The 20,092-nt window shown below is 44.1% G+C and overlaps 1 protein-coding gene across 15 annotated transcripts in view; it reads right to left on the reverse strand.

Annotated features, from left to right (window-relative positions):
- Positions 1-20,092, reverse strand: part of SFI1 (SFI1 centrin binding protein) — a 104,899-nt gene that overhangs the window by 26,950 nt on the left and 57,857 nt on the right. For all 15 annotated transcript variants that reach the window (XM_066260081.1, XM_066260080.1, XM_066260093.1 and 12 more), the window contains 4 exons: positions 12,604-12,760; positions 10,386-10,547; positions 8,120-8,190; positions 6,246-6,338 (listed from right to left, as the gene is read on the reverse strand). In XM_066260081.1, coding sequence (XP_066116178.1) covers positions 6,246-6,338; positions 8,120-8,190; positions 10,386-10,547; positions 12,604-12,760 — 483 coding nt within the window. The remainder of the gene's footprint in view (positions 1-6,245; positions 6,339-8,119; positions 8,191-10,385; positions 10,548-12,603; positions 12,761-20,092) is intronic.

Genomic DNA, 20,092 nt, shown 5'->3' on the forward strand with positions numbered 1-20,092 from the left:
ACTCCAAGGCACATCATAATGAAACTGGCACAAACCAACGACAAAGAAAAAATTCTCAAGGCAGCCAGGGAAAAGAAGAATACAACATATAAAGGAAGGCCCATTAGATTATCATCAGATTTCTCAACAGAAACTCTACAAGCTAGAAGAGAGTGGACCCCAATATTTAAAGTCCTGAAAGAGAGGAACTTTCAGCCACGAATACTATACCCATCAAAGCTATCCTTCAAATATGAAGGAGAAATAAAAACATTCACAGACACAGAAAAGATGAGTGAATTTATCATCAGAAAACCCCCACTCCAGAAATTACTAAAGGGGGTTTTCCAACCAGATAAAAAAAGAACAAAACAAAACTAAACCACAAGTAAAAGCTCCACCAAGAACACAATAAAACCAAATTTAAACTGTGACAACAAAAAAAAGGGGGGGGAGAGGACAGAGATTAACAGTAGCAAAGGACGATGCAGTGCAAAAGTACTCACAAGATAGTGCACTACAATGAACAGGGTAGGAACCCTTTTCATTACTTAATGGTAACCACCATTGAAAAAACCACCACAGAAGCACATGATTTAAAAAAGATAGCAACAGAGGAAAGACGTATGGAATACAACCAAACAAAAACAAAATATAGAAAAACGAAAGAGAAGAATCAAACAAGACACAAAACTAACAGAAAGCAATGTATAAAATGGCAATAGGGAACTCACAAGGGTCAATAATTACACTAAATGTAAATGGATTAAACTCACCAATAAAAAGACACAGAGTAGCAGAATGGATAAAAAAAATATCCAACTGTATGCTGCCTACAAGAAACTCATCTAAGTAACAAGAATAAAAACAAATTCAGCCCTGGCCGGTTGGCTCAGTGGTAGAGCGTCGGCCTGGTGTGCAGAAGTCCCGGGTTCGATTCCCGGCCAGGGTACACAGGAGAAGCACCCATCTGCTTCTCCACCCCTCCGCCTCTCCTTCCTCTCTCTCTCTTCCTCTCCTGCAGCGAGGCTCCATTGGAGCAAAGATGGCCCGGGCGCTGGGGATGGCTCCTTGGCCTCTGCCCCAGGTGCTAGAGTGGCTCTGGTCACGAGAGAGCGACGCCCCAGAGGGGCAGAGCATCGCCCCCTGGTGGGCGTGCCGGATGGATCTCGGTCGGGCGCATGCGGGAGTCTGTCTGACTGTCTATCCCCGTTGCCAGCTTCAGAAAAATACAAAAAAAACACCAAATTCAAAGTGAAAGGCTAGAAAACAATACTCCAAGCAAATAACATCCAAAAAAAAGCAGGCCTAGCAACACTCATTCATATCTGACAATGCTGACTACAAGACAGCAAAAGTACTCAAAGACAAAAATGGTCATTTCATAATGATTAAGGGGACGCTGAATCAAGAAGACATAACAATCCTTAATATATATGCACCAAACCAAAGAGCACCAAAATATATAAGTCAGCTACTTACTGACCTTAAAACAAAAACTGACAAAAATACAATCATACTTGGAGACCTCAATATACCGCTGACGGCTCTAGATCGGTCATCCAAACAGAGAATCAATAAAGATATATTGGCCTTAAACAAAACACTAGAGCACCTGGATATGATAGACATATACAGGACATTTCATCCCAAAGTGACAAGAGTATACATTTTTTTCCAGTGTACATGGATCATTCTCAAGAATTGACCATATATTGAGCCACAAAAACAATATCAGCAAATTCAGAAAAACTGAAGTTGTACCAAGCATATTTTCTGATCATAAAGCCTTGAAACTAGAATTCAACTGCAAAAAAGAGGAAAATAACTCTACAAAAATGTGGAAACTAAACAACATACTTTTAAAAAATGAATGGGTCAAAGAAGAAATAAGTGCAGCCTGACCGGGCGGTTGCGCAGTGGATAGAGTGTCGGACTGGGATGCCGAGGACCCAGGTTTGAGACCCCGAGATTGCCAGTTTGAGCACAGGCTCATCTGGTTTGAGCAAAAGCTCACCAGCTTGGACCCAGGGTCGCTGGCTCTAGCAAGTGGTTACTCAGTTTGCTGAAGGCCCATGGTCAAGGCACATATGAGAAAACAGTCAATGAACAACTAGGGTGTCGCAATGAGAAACTGATGATTGATGCTTCTCATCTCTTTCCGTTCCTGTCTGTCTGTCCGTATCTATCCCTCTCTCTGTCTCTATTAAAAAAAAAAAAGAAATAAGTGCAGAGATCAAAAGATATATACAGACAAATGAAAATGACAATATGACATATCAGAATCTATGGGATGCAGCAAAATCAGTAATAAGAGGGAAGTTCATATCACTTCAGGCCTATATGAACAAACAAGAGAGAGCCCAAGTGAAACACTTAACTTCACAACTTAAGGAACTGGAAAAAGAAGAACAAAGACAACCCAAAACCAGCAGAAGAAAGGAGATAATAAAAATCAGAGCAGAAGTAAATGAAATAGAGAACGAAAAACTATAGAAAAAATCAATAGAACAAGGAGCTGGTTCTTTGAAAAGATCAACAAAATTGACAAACCCTTGGCAAGACTTACCAAGGAAAAAAGAGAAAGAACTCATATAAACAAAATCCAAAATGAAAGAGGAGAAATCACCATGGATATCATAGATATACAAAGAATTATTGTAGAATACTATGAAAAACTTTATGCCACTAAATTCAACAATCTAGAAGAAATGGATAAATTCCTAGAACAATACAACTTTCCTAGACCGAGTCAAGAAGCAGAAAGCCTAAACAGACCAATTAGCAGGGAAAAAATAGAAAAAACTATTAAAAACCTCCCCAAAAATAAAAGTCCAGGCCCAGACGGTTATACTAGTGAATTCTATCAAACATTCAAAGAAGACTTGGTTCCTATTCTACTCAAAGTCTTCCAAAAAACTGAAGAAGAAGCAATACTTCCAAACACATTTTATGAGGCCAACATAACCCTCATACCGAAACGGGGCAAGGACAGCACAAAAAAAGAAAACTACTGACCAATATCTCTAATGAATACAGATGCTAAAATACTAAACAAAATACTAGCAAATCGAATACAACAACATATTAAAAAAATAATACATCATGATCAAGTGGGATTCATCCCAGAATCTCAAGGATGGTTCAACATACTTAAAACAGTTAACGTAATACACCACATCAACAAAACAAAGAACAAAAACCACATGATCTTATCAATAGATACGGAAAAGGCATTTGATAAAATACAACACAATTTTATGTTTAAGACTCTCAACAAAATGGGTATAGGAGGAAAATATCTCAACATGATAAAGGCCATATATGATAAAGCATCAGCTAACATCATATTAAATGGCACAAAACTGAAGGCTTTTGCCCTTAAATCAGGAACAAGACAGGGTTGTCCACTCTCTCTACTCTTATTTAATGTGGTGCTAGAGGTTCTAGCCAGAGCAATCAGACAGACAAAGAAATAAAAGGCATCCATATCGGAAAAGAAGAAGTAAAGGTATCACTTTTTGCAGATGATATGATCCTATACATCAAAAACCCCAAAGAATCTACAGAAAGACTACTAGAAACAATAAGCCAACACAGTAAGGTTGCAGGATACAAAATTAACATACAAAAGTCCATAGCCTTTCTATATGCCAACAATAAAACATTTGAGAACGAACTCAAAAAAATAATCCCCTTCACGATTGCAACAAAAAAAATAAAATACCTAGGAATAAACATAACAAAGAATGTAAAGGACTTATATAATGAAAACTACAAACCATTGTTAAAGGAAATCGAAAAAGATACAATGAGATGGAAGAATATTCCTTGCTCTTGGATAGGAAGAATAAATATAATCAAGATGGCCATATTACCCAAAGCAATATACAAATTTAATGCAATTCCCATCAAAATTCCAATGACATTTTTTAAAGAAATGGAACAAAAAATCATCAGATTTATATGGAACTATAAAAAACCCTGAATAGCCAAAGCAATCCTAAAGAAAAAGAACAAAGCTGGGGGCATTACAATACCTGACTTCAAACTATATTATAAAGCCACGACAATCAAACAGCATGGTATTGGCAGAAAAATAGACACTCAGACCAATGGAACAGAATAGAAAGGCCAGAAATAAAACCACATATATATGGTCAAATAATTTTTGATAAAGGGGCCAACAACACACAATGGAGAAAAGAAAGCCTCTTCAACAAATGGTGCTGGGAAGAGACTCAGAGACATGAACAAGAATGTGATGGCAACAGGGGTGGGGGGTGGGGGGATGGGGGGAGGGGGGAGGGGGCAAAGAAGGAGTGAGGGGTTGGGGGAGGGGAGGGGCACAAAGAAAACCAGATAGAAAGTGACAGAAGACAATTTAACTTTGGGTGAGGGGTATACAGCGCAATCAAATGTCAAAATAATCTAGAGATGTTTTCTCTCAACATATGTACCCTGATTTATCAATGTCACTGCATTAAATTTAATAAATAAATTTAAAAAAAAAACAAATGGTGCTAGGAAAACTGGAAAGCCACATGCAAAAGAATGAAACTTGACTACAGTTTGTCCTTTGTACTAAAATTAATTCAAAATGGATCAAAGACCTAAATATAAGACCTGAAACAATAAAGTACATAGAAGAAGACATAGGTTCTAAACTCATGGACCTTGGTTTTAAAGAGCATTTTATGAATTTGACTCCAAAGGCAAGGGAAGTGAAGGCAAAAATAAGTGAATGGGACTACATCAGACTAAGAAGTTTTTGCTCAGCAAGAGAAACTGACAACAAAATAAACAGACAGCCAACTAAATGGGAAATGATATTTTCTTTTTTTTTTTTTTCATTTTTCCGAAGCTGGAAACGAGGAGGCAGTCAGACAGACTCCCACATGCGCCTGACCGGGATCCACCCGGCATGCCCACCAGGGGGCGATGCTCTGCCCCTCTGGGGCATCGCTCTGTTGCATCCAGAGCCATTCTAGTGCCTGAGGCAGAGGCCACAGAGCCATTCTCAGAGCCCGAGCCATCTTTGCTCCAATAAAGCCTCAGCTGCGGTAGGGGAAGAGAGAGACAGAGAGGAAAGAGAGGGGGAGGGGTGGAGAAGCAGATGGGCGCTTCTCCTGTGTGCCCTGTCCGGGAATCGAACCCCGGACTCCTGCACGCCAGGCCGACGTTCCACCGCTGAGCCAACCGGCCAGGGCTGGGAAATTATATTTTCAAACAACAGCTCAGATAAGGGCCTAATATCCAAAATATAAAAAGAACTCATAAAACTCAACAACAAACAAACAATCCAATAAAAAAAATGGGAAGAGGACATGAACAGACACTTCTCTCAGGAAGAAATACAAATGGCCAACAGATATATGAAAAGATGCTCATCTTCATTAGTTATTAGAGAAATGCAAATCCTCACATTAGAGATGCCACCTCACACCTGTTAGATTAGCTATTATTAACAAGACAGGTAACAGCAAATGTTGGAGAGCCTGTGGAGAAAAAGGAACCCTCATTCACTGTTAGTGGGAAGGTAAAGTAGTACAACCATTATGGAAGAAAGTACGGTGGTTCCTCAAAAAACTGAAAATAGAACTACTTTATGACCCAGCAATCCCTCTACTGGGTATATACCCCCAAAACTCAGAAACATTGATACGTAAAGACACATGCAGCCCCATGTTCAATGCAGCATTGTTCACAGTGGCCAAGACATGGAAACAACCAAAAAATCCTTCAACAGATGACTGGATAAAGAAGATGTGGCACATATACACTATGGAATATTACTCAGCCATAAGAAATGATGACATCGGATCATTTACAACAAAATGGTGGGATCTTGATAACATTATACAAAGTGAAATAAGTAAATCAGAAAAAACTAAGAACTGTATTATTCCATATGTAGGTGGGGCATAAAAACGAGAATAAGAGACATTGGTAAGAGTGTGGTGGTTAAGGGGGGGAGGAAAAGGGGGAGGGGAGGGGCACAAAGAAAACGAGATAGAAGGTGACAGAGGACAATCTGACTTTTGGGTGATGGGTATGCAACATAATTGATTGACAAGATAACCTGGACATGTTTTCTTTGAATATATGTACTCTGATTTATTGATGTCACCCTAGTAAAATTAATTTAAAAAATAAAAAGAAAATAAACACCAAGGTTTCAGAGTCTAAAGGTCTGGGAACAAATCCATAAGCACAAAGAGAATGGCCATCAGAAGAGGTCCCTTGATACAGAAGAAGACCCTCACCATGACGCCATGCTGCTGGTGAGCGAGATTCCTTCTTATTCGTTGGAAGTGGGCACGGGTCACATTGTCTCTTAGGGCTCTAAAGCAAAAGAGCTGTGATAAGAAAAAAAGGACACAACAGGTCACAAATTAAAAGCGTCTGTAAAAATAACAGCAGTGGCCCTGGCTGGTTGGCTCAGCGGTAAAGCGTCGGCCTAGCATGCGGAGGACCCGGGTTCGATTCCCGGCCAGGGCACACAGGAGAAGCGCCCATTTGCTTCTCCACCCCTCCGCCGCGCTTTCCTCTCTGTCTCTCTCTTCCCCTCCCGCAGCCAAGGCTCCATTGGAGCAAAGATGGCCCGGGTGCTGGGGATGGCTCTGTGGCCTCTGCCCCAGGCGCTAGAGTGGCTCTGGTCGCAACATGGCGACGCCCAGGATGGGCAGAGCATCGCCCCCTGGTGGGCAGAGCGTCGCCCCTGGTGGGCGTGCCGGGTGGATCCCGGTCGGGCGCATGCGGGAGTCTGTCTGACTGTCTCTCCCTGTTTCCAGCTTCAGAAAAATGAAAAAAAAAAAATAATAACAGCAGTGCCTGGATCAGGTAGCAAGAAGCTGCCACAGCTGCTCCCATGTCCCTGAGAGTGTTTCTCTGCTTTGAGTTTCAGCTGGGAGCCTGATACAAGCCAGACTGCACAGCAGGTGCTTAATAAACAGCTGTCAAACCACGTCCTGCTGTCCACAGAAATGCACATGTACAGAGAGGCCCTCACCTCTGCCCAGGAGAGATCCCCATGACCCATATGGGAATATTACAGACAAAGGTTAAAGACATCAACTCTGCCTCTCAGAAAGGAGAGACTTTTAGCGAATGATGTTTTTTCTTTCTTTCTTTTTTAAACCATGTGGTCAACATGTATACTTGCACAATATTATAAATGCATTTGCAAGAGAGGAATGGAAGGAAGAGAAGGAATCCTCAGTGAGCAGGGGCTGGGGTAGGGGCAGGATCTGCGTGCGGGCCTGGCTCCTGCTCCATCAGTGCCGCACATGTGACCCAAGCAAAGCCCATTCCCCCACAGCCTGGCCTTCAGTTCTCCGAGACAGAGTGAAACGACCAGGGGTTCTCATATTGAGCTCTGTGGAACACCACAGGATACCAAGCGTTGGTGAGGGTGTGGGCGAACACAAGTACTATTCCCCAGACCTTGCTTCATCTGCAGCATTTCCGTTTTGATCAATTTCACATACTAGGCTCCCACCATTAAAAAGGGGGCCCGTCATGTAAAAAATCCCAGGACTAGATCATCTCTAAGATTCCTTTATAGCTCCAAACCCCTCTGACCCCACACCAGCACCATCTCTGATCCAAAATGAAAACAGGACACCAGCAATAAAGGAGGGCTTCATGATTGAACTCACATGACCAGAAAGAGCATGTGGGTCCAGGCTCCTCAAGAGTGGCTGCCTGGCCTGACCTGTGGTGGCACAGTGGATAAAGCATCAACCTGGAATGCTGAGGTCGCCGGTTCAAAACCCTGGGCTTGCCTGGTCAAGGCACATATGGGAGTTGATGCTTCCTGCTCCTCCCTCCCTTCTCTTTCTCTCTCTCTTCTCTAAAAAATGAATAAATAAAAATAATTTTAAAAAAATGTTTAAAAAAAAAAAAAGAGTGGCTGCCTGGCCTGACCTGTGGTGGTGCAGTGGATAAAGCATCGACCTGGAATGCTGAGGTTGCCGGTTCACAACCCTGGGCTTGCCTGGTCAAGGCACATATGGGAGCTGATGCTTCCTGCTCCTCCCGTTCTTCTCTCTCTCTCTACTCTCTCTCTCTAAAAATGAATAAATAAAATAAAATAAAAAATATAGAGTGGCTGCCTGAGCAAGGCTGACAAGCTTACCAGCAAGCTGCGCCTCCAGTGCTCTTCTGCCACCTCCCACTGGGCAGCTTCTTCTGCACACAACAGCACATCTGCTCGGAGTTAAGGCCTCTTGTCTCAACAAGGTTCCCACTCCTACATAGTACAATCCTAGTGAACCATCTGAAGGTTTCTGGTTGCAGGGGATCATGGGATATGCAGATGGACTGACATCTACCTGTCTCTTCCTGATGACCCAAGAAAGAATGGGCAAAGGGAGCCATGTGAGTTACTTATCAAATAGCCAGCCTTACCTTTCTCCCTTCTGATGCCCGTTTCGTAAGAGTTTAAAACTGATTGAGACAAACTGCCAACAACTGCAGTAAACATTTCAAACTCGCCATATCTAAAGCAGAACCTACTCTTTCTCCCGAATTCTGTTTAGCATCATAATTTCAGTCAGATGTTTGAGCTAAAAAGCTTGGAGTTCTTTCCAAAACTTTTCTCCTCCCATTCCTTCTATCTACTCAGTCTCCAAGCCCATCGGCTCGCCTCCTAAATCTTTCCTGTTCTTCCATCCCCACCTCCAGAACCCTGCAGTTCATCTGACTTGTCCGTCACATAAGACTGGTAAGAGAGCCACCTCATATAATGGGTCTCCCTGTGCTAGCTTTGCTCCTCTAATCTAGATTTGTCCTTTCTAAAGTACAAAGCTGCTGTATTACTTCTCAAAGACTTCCAGAGGGTCCCCAGTGCTGCCAGGAAAAGATTGGGGACCACTGCTCACAAGGGTCCCCCAGTCAGCATTTACCTGCACTACCCCACTGCACCCACACCCCACAATTCACCACAGACCTGACACCATCTTTGGATGCTTTTCCTCATCTATGCCTGTGCAAGTACCATTCCTCCCACCTGAAACACCCTTCCTGATTTCTCTGCTGGGCAAACTTGTAGGCCCCTAATGCAATTTGGCTCAAACATCTCCTTGGCTGAATCACCACAGTGGCTCTTGCAAGACTTGATACAAACCTTTTTTAAAAAACTTGTAGGGGCCTGACCTGTGGTGGCGCAGTGGGATAAAGCGTCAACCTGGAACACTGAGGTTGCTGGTTTGAAACCGTGGGCTTGCCTGGTCAAGGCACATATGGGAGTTGATGCTTCCTGCTCCTCCCCCTTCTTTCTCTTTCTCTCTCTCTCTCTCTCTCTCTCTCTCTCTCTCTCCCCCCCCCTCTCTAAAAATCAATAAATAAAATATTAAAAAAAACACAACTGTATAGGTTTTAGGTATGCAATTCTATAACACATCATCTGTACACGGTGTGTTCACCACCCCAAGTCAAGTCTCCTTGCATCACCATTTATTCTCCCATACCTCTTCTACCTCCCCAACCCCTAAGCAAATCTTTATCATAGCACCTATCACACCATATTGTAAAGACCCATTTTCATGTCTGTTTTTCCCATCAGACAATGAATGACTATTAGTTTTTGAGTTTCCCCATATTCCAGAACTAAGGCAGGAGTTTCAAACAAAGCAAGAGTTTGATGAACACACAAATGTGTGGATGCACATCACAGGCAGCCTGAATCCTAACACCTGGGCACATACTGTGGTAGGGGCAGTGTGCACAAGAGTCAAAGGCCAGGGCTTAAAAAATCCTGGCTCTGCCAATGACCTGTTGTGAGTTTGAGAGTTACTTAGCTCCCTTAGATCTCTGTTTCCTCCTCTATAAAATGGGTATAGTAACACCCACTCCATGCGGTTGCTATGACGACTAAGGAGATAATGCATAATACTTGCATATAGTAAAAGCTCAATAAATGGAAGCTATGACCATAATGGCAGGTCCGCCAAGAACAGATGGCTACCTGAAACAGAAATGAAACAAAATAAATTTATGATACAGAAATGGCTGTGGCTGTTTCCACCACCTAGTGGGTAGAGAAAGGCTATGAAATAACATAAAATTCAGGATAGTAGGATTACGTCTGAGGAGGAGGAAAGGGAAGCAATCAGGGAGGAGCAGACAGGGGTGTTAGCAATGTTCTATCTTTTAAGCTGAGTGGTGGGCACATAGGTATTCATTTTATTATGATCCTTTAAATTGTAAATGTAGGTTATATAAACTATTCTGTATGAGTATTCCCAAGTAAACAAACAGTTTTAAAAGAAGTCAACAGAGATCCAGACTATTAAACGGTTCAGTAATTGTTTCCCATGTATTCCCTAACTCTTGTCTACAGGGCACTGAGCTCATGTTGTCCTGGCTGAGACCTGAACAGGACTAGAGACTAAAAAGGATACAGTGTGTCCAGTGAGTGAAGGCCCTTCGTAGCACCATTCTTCTGGCTAGTGCCTCCACCTGCATATGGTGAGCATGCATGCTCTCCCTCTGTTGCCAGGCCCACTGCCAATCACAGAAGCGTGTCTGCAGCACAGTGATGTGGTGGAAGCGCTCAGCCATCTCTGAAACACAGTAAACAACTTAAATGCTGACCTCCACTGGGCAAAGTGCTGGAAGCATCTTTAAGATAAGCTGATCCCTACTATTGGCAGACAGCAGGGATTCAAGGCTACTCTCACAAAGAATACTAGAATAAATGTTTTCTATACATGGGAGGGGTATTAGGAATCCCTTAGCTACATCTCTTCTTTCCAAGGAAAGAGAAAATGTAATTTAGGGAAGAGGGTACTATAAAATCAAAGAGCTGAGGCCCCTAGTTACGACTGATGATTAAGAACAGTGACTGCTGCTTTCAAAGACTCCATTTTATTTTTGTCTCTTTACTAATGTCTCCCAGATAGGACTTTCGGGACAGAGTCAATGACTCACAGTCTGGTCAACATGCTGGCAAGGGCTTATTTGAGCTCTCAGTCAGGCTGATGCAGGCTGCCAGCTTCATCTCCTTTTAACACTAATTAGCTAATGGTCTGATGAGCTGAAGTCCAGGAGGTGGAAGGGAGTTGGTACTGAAATTCAAATGCTGTGATTAGAGGAACGTTAGTCTGCAGCTCATCGCTCCCAATAGCTTCATGCCTTCACGTTCTGGGCTTGGGCAACCAGGCAATGGTCCCCTGTCAATATTCTCAAACGAACACATTCAAACTTTCCCAAAAGACAGTGTTGACAGCCTAGAGATTTCTGAAGAGAAATCTAGATGGGAGCGGAAGAGCCCAACCCAGCACCTGGCACTCTTCTGTAGGCTAAAAGAACAAAAGTACAAAAAGTATCAATGATCATGACCTTTGTATTATTACTTCTGAACTCTCTCTGGGAAACAAACCATTTGAACAGTGTTTAAAACACTCAACAACAGGCCCTAACCAGTTGGCTCAGTGGTACAGTGTCGACCCAGCATGTGGAAGTCCCAGGTTCAATTCCCTGTCAGGGCACACAGAAGAAGCACCCATCTGCTTCTCCCCCTCCCCCCTCTCCTTTCTCTCTATATCTCTCTTCCCCTCCTGCAGCCAAGGCTCCATTGAAGCAAAGTTGGCCCAGGTGATAAGGGTGGCTCCATGGCCTCCACCTCAGGCGCTAGAATGGCTCCGGTTGCAACGGAGCAATGCCTCAGATGGGCTGAGCATCGCCCCCTGGTGGGTATGCCAGGTGGATCCTGGCCCGGCACATGTGGGAGTCTGTCTGCCACCCCCCCACCCCTTCTCACTTGGGGGATGGGAGAACAACAACAAAAAAAAATCTCGGCCCTGGCCGGTTGGCTCAGAGGTAGAGCGTCAGCCTGGTGTGTGGGGAACCCGGGTTCGATTCCAGGCCAGGGCACATAGGAGAAGTGCCCATTTGCTTCTCCACCCCCCTCCCTCCTTCCTCTCTGTCTCTCTCTTCCCCTCCTGCAGCCAAGGCTCCATTGGAGCAAAGATGGCCCGGGCGCTGGGGATGGCTCCTTGGCCTCTGCCCCAGGTGCTAGAGTGGCTCTGGTCACAGCAGAGCGATGCCCCAGAGGGGCAGAGCATCGCCCCTGGTGGGTGTGCCGGGTGGATCCCGGTCGGGCGCATGCGGGAGTCTGTCTGACTGTCTCTCCCCATTTCCAGCTTCAGAAAAATACAAAAAAAAAAAAAAAAAAAAATCTCAACTCGCATAACTGGGGAATGCAGAAATAATAGCTACCAACAAAGAGGCTAAGTAGATTAATGTAAGCCATCCTACTAAATACAACAACTAAACAAATATACCGTAATACTTATGAGGAATACTTAAAGATATAGGAAAGTATTGGTTAGTTGTATGGGGAAAAAAGCAATATACAAAATTGTACGATATCATATTAATTATAACACAGTAGTTATATAACATAATTAAAACCCTAGTGAATAAAATATATGCAGAGTAGAAAAGGTCAGAAGAAAATAAATGTGAATTAAGAATGTATTTTCCTCCTTGATCTCCTTTTACCAAAATTTGTGGTATAATAATGGTTCTATTTTTCCTTAGTAAATGAGCACCACTGGCAGAAGGAGAGTGGAAATTGTGAGCTGATATTTCTTGAGCCCGGGACCTCCTGCTCACCGTTCCGCTGTCTCTTTACCCTCTGGACCTGCAGGTATTCAAGCCAGGCCTTCAGGGATCTCCACTTCTGCCGGTGCTGATGGTGCTTCACTGCAGAGGCCATCTTCTGTCTCTCCCTCTGGACATGCAGGAGCTGGTCCTGCCACCGTGACCACGCCTGAAAATCAGAGCAAAGACAACAATCAAAGGAGAGGCAGGAGAGCAGAGGTGAGGTACAGGTGAGGGAAACAGAAACAGACACACACACACACATGCTGGAAAGGCAAAAATTAAACACAAGGAAATGGCAATCCCTATGCAGAATCAGAAACTGGGAATTTGGAGCAAAAAGATCTTCAAGAAAAGCATTTTGGAAAAAAAAAAAAAAAAAAAAAGAAAAGCATTGTGGCCTGACCAGGCGGTGGCGCAGTGGATAGAACATTGGACTGGGATGCGGAGGACCCAGGTTCTAGACCCCGAGGTTGCCAGCTTGAGCGCGGGCTCATCTGGTTTGAGCAAAAGCTCACCAGCTTGGACCCAAGGTCGCTGGCTCAAGCAAGGGGTTACTCGGTCTGCTGTAGCCCCACGGTCAAGGCACATATGAGAAAGCAATCAATAAACAACTAAAGTGCCACAATGAAAAACTGATGATTGATGCTTCTCATTTCTCTCCGTTCCTGTCTGTCTGTCCCTATCTATCCCTCTCTCTGACTCTGTCTCTATTAAAAAAGAAAAAAAAAGAAAGAAAAGCATTGTGCTTCCAGAAAGTAAGTTTTATTCTGAATTAAGGACAAAAATAAAGAGAAATAATAAAATCAATGAGCAGACAAAAACCAGGTATAATCCAAGGGGTGATATAATTAATTCAGATTTGGGATAGGTCAGAGCCTGCCTTTTTTACCAAAGTGGGAGGAAGCCTATAGTCAAGAGGCTCTTTCTTTTTTTTTTTTTTTTTTTTTTTAATATTTTATTTATTGATTTTTTTTAGAGAGAGAGGAGTGAGAGAGAGAGAGAGAGAGAGAGAGAGAAGGGGGAGGAGCAGGAAGCATCAACTCCCATATGTGCCTTGACCAGGCAAGCCCAAGGTTTCGAACCGGCGACCTCAGTGTTCCAGGTCGACGCTTTATCCCACTGCGCCACCACAGGTCAGGCCGAGAGGCTCTTTCTTTCTCAGACATGCTAGTTTCTCCAAAGCATACCTACAGAGGTTGAGGTCTACAAAAGGTTTCCCTTAAGACTATCCATCAATGCGCAGCTTAGGAAAGTCTTCATGTGTGCTCAGCAATATGCATGTCCTACATTGAGGATGACCATCTCAGACAGCAATTTCATACCTTCTTAAACCTGTAACACCTCTTCACCTTTCTTTCCTCTCAGCTAAATACCATTCTTCCTATTCACCAAGAAAATAAAAGCAATCAAAAAAGAATTTTCTTGCCCCGGCCAGATAGTTCAGTTGGTTAGAGAACTGTCCTGAAGCACAGAGGTAGCCAGTTCGATTCCCAGTTAGGGCACATACAGGAACAGCTTGATGTTCCTGTCTCTCTCTCTATCCCTTCCTCTCTCTCTGAAATCAATAAAATATTTTAAAAATTTAATAAAAAAGAGAAGACTTTTCTCAAGCTCCCTACTCTTCCCACCCACCTGCCCACAGGCTCCACCTTCTCTCCTGTTACTCTGGAAACTGTGCTCCCATCAAAGGTCACTCCTCCCACTAAAGTCACATCCTATCTTCTCTTACCTTCTCAAGTTCATCACTCTGGCGGTTTCCCTATTTCTGCATCATCAATTTTCACTCTCTACTAGATTTTTAAAATTAGCATGAGTGTATTATTATTTCTCCCATCCTACAAAAAAAAATATATCCCTTTAGGGATATGACAACCAAAAGCAACGGGTAACCCTTCATTGGACCTGGACCTGACACTCGATATGGTGGTTATGTAGAAAAACATTCTTATTTTTAGGAAATAAGCTAAAGTATTTAGTGTAAATTTTATATCTGCAATTTTAAAGTGGCTCAGAAAATACACTGCTGTATTTAGAGAAAGCAAATGTGGCCGATGTAAACAATGGTTAAACTAGAGCAATATACAGTATCTACCTTTTCTGTGACTCGGTATTTGCCAAAAAATAAAAGGGAGGGGCATACTTCACAAAAATACTACTTACAAGGAATAAATCAGTAGTTCTCAAACCAACCAATACCCCTCTCCAGACCACACTCTGCCACCCAGCTAACACTTGATTTCTTTCCCTTCCTTTTCAAACTCTTCAAAAAATCTGCCTATTTTCTAATCTCTCTTCTCCCAGGCAGGCTTCCTTGAACTCCTTCCCATCAGGCTTACTGCAACTGCTCTTATCAAGTGCATCAAATCAATGAATGACCTCTAAGTTTCTCAACCCAAGGGTCAAATCTCAGTTCTTACCTTCCTTGAACTTCCAGAAGCCTCTGACATAGCCAAGCACACCTTCCCTCACTCAGCTCCCAGGACCTCTCAGGTCTCTCTGTTCCTGTTGCTGACCCCCCTCACAAGCTCAGTCCTAGAACCTCTCCACCAGCTACTCACTCCCTTTGTGCTTTCACCCAGTCTCTCGTACCTTTAAGTACCACGTGTGTGCCTAGAACTCCCAAATGTGCACCTCAGGTCTGGACCTCAGTACTCCATATATATATCCAACTGCCCTCCTGACATTCATCTCTAGAGGATATTCAAAAGGTCTACCAGGCTGAAGACATGGAGCTGAGAACGTTGCTCTTCCTAATCTTTCCCCACAAACCTGCTTCCCCCTTCCATCTGCACCATTTCAATAAACGACAACTCTACTGTTCAGTTACTTAGGCCAAAAACCTGAGAGTGGCCTGACCTGTGGTGGCGCAGTCGATAAAGCGTTAACCTGGAAATGCTGAGGTCGCTGGTTCAAAACCCTGGGCTTGCCTGGTCAAGGCACATATGGGAGTTGATGCTTCCAGCTCCCCCCCCCCCGTCTCTCTCTCCTCTCTCTCTCTCTGTGTCTCTCTCTCCTCTCTGTTTCTCTCTCTCCTCTCTAAAAATGAATAAAAATAAATAAAAAAAACCTGAGAGTCATCTTGGACTCTCCGAAAGTTCACATCTTTTCTACCCCCTAACAAATCCTGTTGGCAATACCTTCAAAACATATCCAGAATCTAATACCAACTTGATATCATCTTTGTTCAAAACTCTCATCTGGAATTTGATAATAGCTTGTTTTCCCTGCTTTTATCATTGATCCTCTTTGGTCTATTTTTTGTTGTTGTTGTTGTTTTTTTGTTTTTTTACAGAGGCAGAGATAGACAGGGACAGACAGACAGGAACGGAGAGAGAGATGAGAAGCATCAATCATTAGTTTTTCGTTGCGTGTTGCAACTTCTTAGTTGTTCATTGATTGCTTTCTCATATGTGCCTTGACCGCGGGCCTTCAGCAGACTGAGTAACCCCTTGCTGGAGCCAGCAACCTTGGGTCCAAGCTGGTGGGCTTTTTGCTCAAACCAGATGAGCCGGCGCTCAAGCTGGCGACCCGGGGGTCTCGAACCTGGGTCTTTCCGCATCCCAGTCCGACGCTCTATCCACTGCGCCACCACCTGGTCAGGCTGGTCTATTTTTAATACAACAGCCACAGTGGTCCCTTGTCATTTGTTCTGGTTGCTAATGTCACTTAAATCTCTTCATTTTATTTTTATTTTTATTTATTTTTATTTTTTTCTGAAGCTGGAAACAGGTATAGACAATCAGACAGACTCCCGCATGCACCCGACCGGGATCCACCCGGCACGCCCACCAGGGGGCGATGCTCTGCCCCTCCGGGGCATCGCTCTGTCGCGACCAGATCCACTCTAGCACCTGGAGCAGAGGCCAAGAAGCCATCCCCAGTGCCCGGGCCATCTTTGCTCCAATGGAGCCTCGCTGCGGGAGGGGAAGAGAGAGAAAGAGAGGAAGGAGAGGGGGAGGGGTGGAGAAGCAGATGGGCGCTTCTCCTGTGTGCCCTGGCTGGGAATCGAACCCGGGACTTCTGCACACCAGGCCGACGCTCTACCACTGAGCCAACCGGCCAGGGCCAATCTCTTCATTTTATATGACAATTTCCCTCCCTGCCTTTTTTTTCTCTTTCATGCCACCAACTGTTAGAGAAACCAGGTCATTTACCCTATAAAATGTTTGCATTTTAGATTTGGCTATCTCCTCAGGGTACCTTTAAACTCATTCCTCTGGTCCCTGTATTTCCCATGAACCGATCATTAAGATTCAGATTAGGCTTGGTTGGAGTCATGTTCAAACTTGCAGACAAAGGCCCTGGCCAGTTGGCTCAGTAGATAAGAGTGTCGGCCCAGCATGTGGATGTTCCAGGTTTGATCCCTAGTCAGGGATCACATGAGAAGTGACCACCTGCTTCTCTTCCCCTTCTCTCTCTTTTTTCCTCTCACAACCAGTGGCTCGGATGGCCTCAGGCGCTGAGGATAGCTCAGTTGATTTGAGCATCAGCCCCAGACAGGGGTTGCTGGTGAGTCCCGGTCGGGGCACATGCAGGAGGCTGTCTCACTATCTTCCCTTTTCTGGCTTAAAAAAAAACAAAAAAACTTTCAGACAAGAAAAATTCTCAGGTGGTGCTTGGTATTTCCCATTGCACAGTATCATGAGACACATCATGCCTGGCTGTCATACCTTTACCAGCACAAAGGTTGTTCAGTGGCTTCAGATGACATCAATCCAATCCCTCAATTACATTTCCCCATCGTCCTTTCACCAGGTGACTGCTGCCTAGTCCATTTTCTCATTATGCATGGCAACAACGATTTTCTAATTCTAGTGCTCCTGCATTTATTAACTGGAATTCTATGTATCAATATAAAGAAGACTACTCTCTCATTAAACTTGTTTTCTCAGAGATTAGTTTGTACCAGAAAGGCAAGATAAATGCTTGATTTTTACCTTCATTAATTTTCAAAGAATTGAGTTAATACTCTACAACTCAAATTATGACCACTGAGTTCCTGTTTATTTCTCATTATGAATGGCATGAGTTTTTATACATTTGATGTGTTTTTAATCCATGGAAGACATTCTTTTTGATGCTCAAATTGTTCTGACTTAAGTCTATGAGGTCCTGACACAATCCCATTAACTTTCATTAATTTCCTCAGTTTCCAGCACATTATCCCAGGCCAGTGTTTTTCAATGAGTGTGCTGCAAGAAGAATTATTTTTTTATCTTTTTTTGTTTGTTTTTTTCCAAAGTTAGAAGCAGGGAGGCAGTCAGACAGACTCCCGCATGCGCCCAACCGGGATCCACCCGGCTTGCCCACCAGGGGGCGATACTCTGCCCATCTAGGGTATTGCTCCATTGCAACGGGAGCCATTTTAGCGCCTGAGGTGGAGGCCATGGAGCTGTCCTCAGCACCTGGGCCAACTTTGCTCCAATGGCGCCTTGGCTGCGGAAGGAGAAGAGAATTAGAGAAAAAGGAGAGGAGGAAGGGTGGAGAAGCAGATGGGCGCTTCTACTGTGTGCCTTAGCAGGGAATCGAACCCAGGACTTCCACACGCTGGGCCGATGCTCTACCGCTGAGTCAACTGGCCAGGGCCTGCAAGAATTTTTAATACATGCAATACCTAACTATTTACTCAAGGACACTCACCTCTTTCCCCTTAGATAGTTAAAAAAGATTTTTTTTTTTTTGGTATTTTTCTGAAGTGAGAAGCAGGGAGGCAGAGAGACTCCTGCATGCGCCCGATTGGGATCCACCTGACAAGCCCACGAGGGGGGTGAAGCTCTGCCCATATGGGGCATTGTTTCATTATAACTGGAGCTATTCTTGTGCCTGAGGCAGAGGCCATGGAGTCATCCTCAGTACCCAGGCCAACTCTGCTCCAATGGGGCCTTGGCTGCGAGAGGGGACGAGAGAGCTAGAGAGAAAGTAGAGAGGGAAGGGTGGAGAAGGATGAGTGCTTCTCCTATGTGCCCTGGCCAGAAATCAAACCCGGTACTTCCACACACTGGGCCGATGCTCTACCACTGAGCCACCTGACCAGGGCCTAGACCGTCAGATTTTTAAAAAATGACAACAGCCAACACAACAATAGCGATCCAGTGTGAATGCCCTGTCTTGAACCATAAACATATGTCATATAACAGAGTTGCATCTTATTGGTAACATTGCATAATAAAGTTGCATCTGATTAGTTAATTTTTGGTACCAGAAATCCTTATATACAAGTCACTCTGGGGTTAAAACAGGTAGGTAATTACTATTACAAGTATTTTTTTGTAAATCAACCAAAATTATACCTATTTCTTTCATCAGATCAGCAAAAATATATTTTTCGGTGTGCCATAGAATTTTAGTAATTAGTTTATGGGTGCCATGAGATGGAAAAGGTTGAAAATCACTGCTCTAGGCTTGGGATGTTTATTTCCAGCTCCAGACCTGGAATCAGCCATTTCTTTTTTTTTTTTTTACAGAGACAGAGAGAGAGTCAGAGGGAGGGATAGACAGGGACAGACAGACAGGAATGGAGAGAGACGAGAAGCATCAATCATTAGTTTTTCGTTGTGACACCTTAGTTGTTCATTGAATGTTTTCTCATATGGGCCTTGACTGTGGGGCTACAGCAAACCAAGTAACCCCTTCCTCGAGCCAACGACCTTGGGTCCAAGCTGGTGAGCTTTTGCTCAAACCATATGAGCCCGAGCTCAAGCTGGCAACCTCGGGGTCTCGAACCTGGGTCCTCCGTATCCCAGTCCAATGCTCCATCCACTGCGCCACCGCCTGGTCAGGTGAATCAGCCATTTCCTTTTTTTTTTTTTAATTTATTCATTTTTTAGAGAGGAGAGAGAGAGGGTGAGAGACAAAGAGAGAGAGAGAGGAGAGAGAGAAGGGGGGAGGTGCTGGAAGCATCAACTCCCATATGTGCCTTGACCAGGCAAGCCCAGGGTTTCAAACCGGCGACCTCAGCATTTCCAGGTTGATGCTTTATCCACTGCACCACCACAGGTCAGGCTCAGCCATTTCTTAAAACAAACAAACAAAAAAAACTCAGTTCTGGCCCTAGCCGGTTGGCTGAGCAGTAAGAGCATCGGCCCAGCATGTGGAAGTCCCGGGTTCGATTCCCGGCCGGGGCACATAGGGGAGGCGCCCATCTACATCTCTACCTTTTCCCCCCCTTTATCTCTATCTCTCTCTTCCCCTCCTGCAGCCAAGGCTCCATTGGAGCAGAGTTGGCCCGGGCGCTGAGGATGGCTCTATGGCCTTCACCTCAGGTGCTAGAATGGCTCTGGCTGCAACAAAGCAATGCCCCCTGGTGGGCATACCGGGTGAATCTCAGTTGGGCGCATGCAAGAGTCTGTCTGTCTGTCTCCCTGCTTCTCACTTCAAAAAAATTCCAAAAAAAAACCCCTCAGTTCCTTTTAGTGGGAAATAGCAGAGACCATAACTTGGGCTCTGGAGATGCCAAATACTGTATTATTGCCACTCCTTCTAAGTGTTACCAGCAAAT

The sequence above is a fragment of the Saccopteryx bilineata genome, chromosome 2 (genome assembly GCF_036850765.1).
Source record: "Saccopteryx bilineata isolate mSacBil1 chromosome 2, mSacBil1_pri_phased_curated, whole genome shotgun sequence".
In the NCBI taxonomy this organism is placed as follows: domain Eukaryota; kingdom Metazoa; phylum Chordata; class Mammalia; order Chiroptera; family Emballonuridae; genus Saccopteryx; species Saccopteryx bilineata.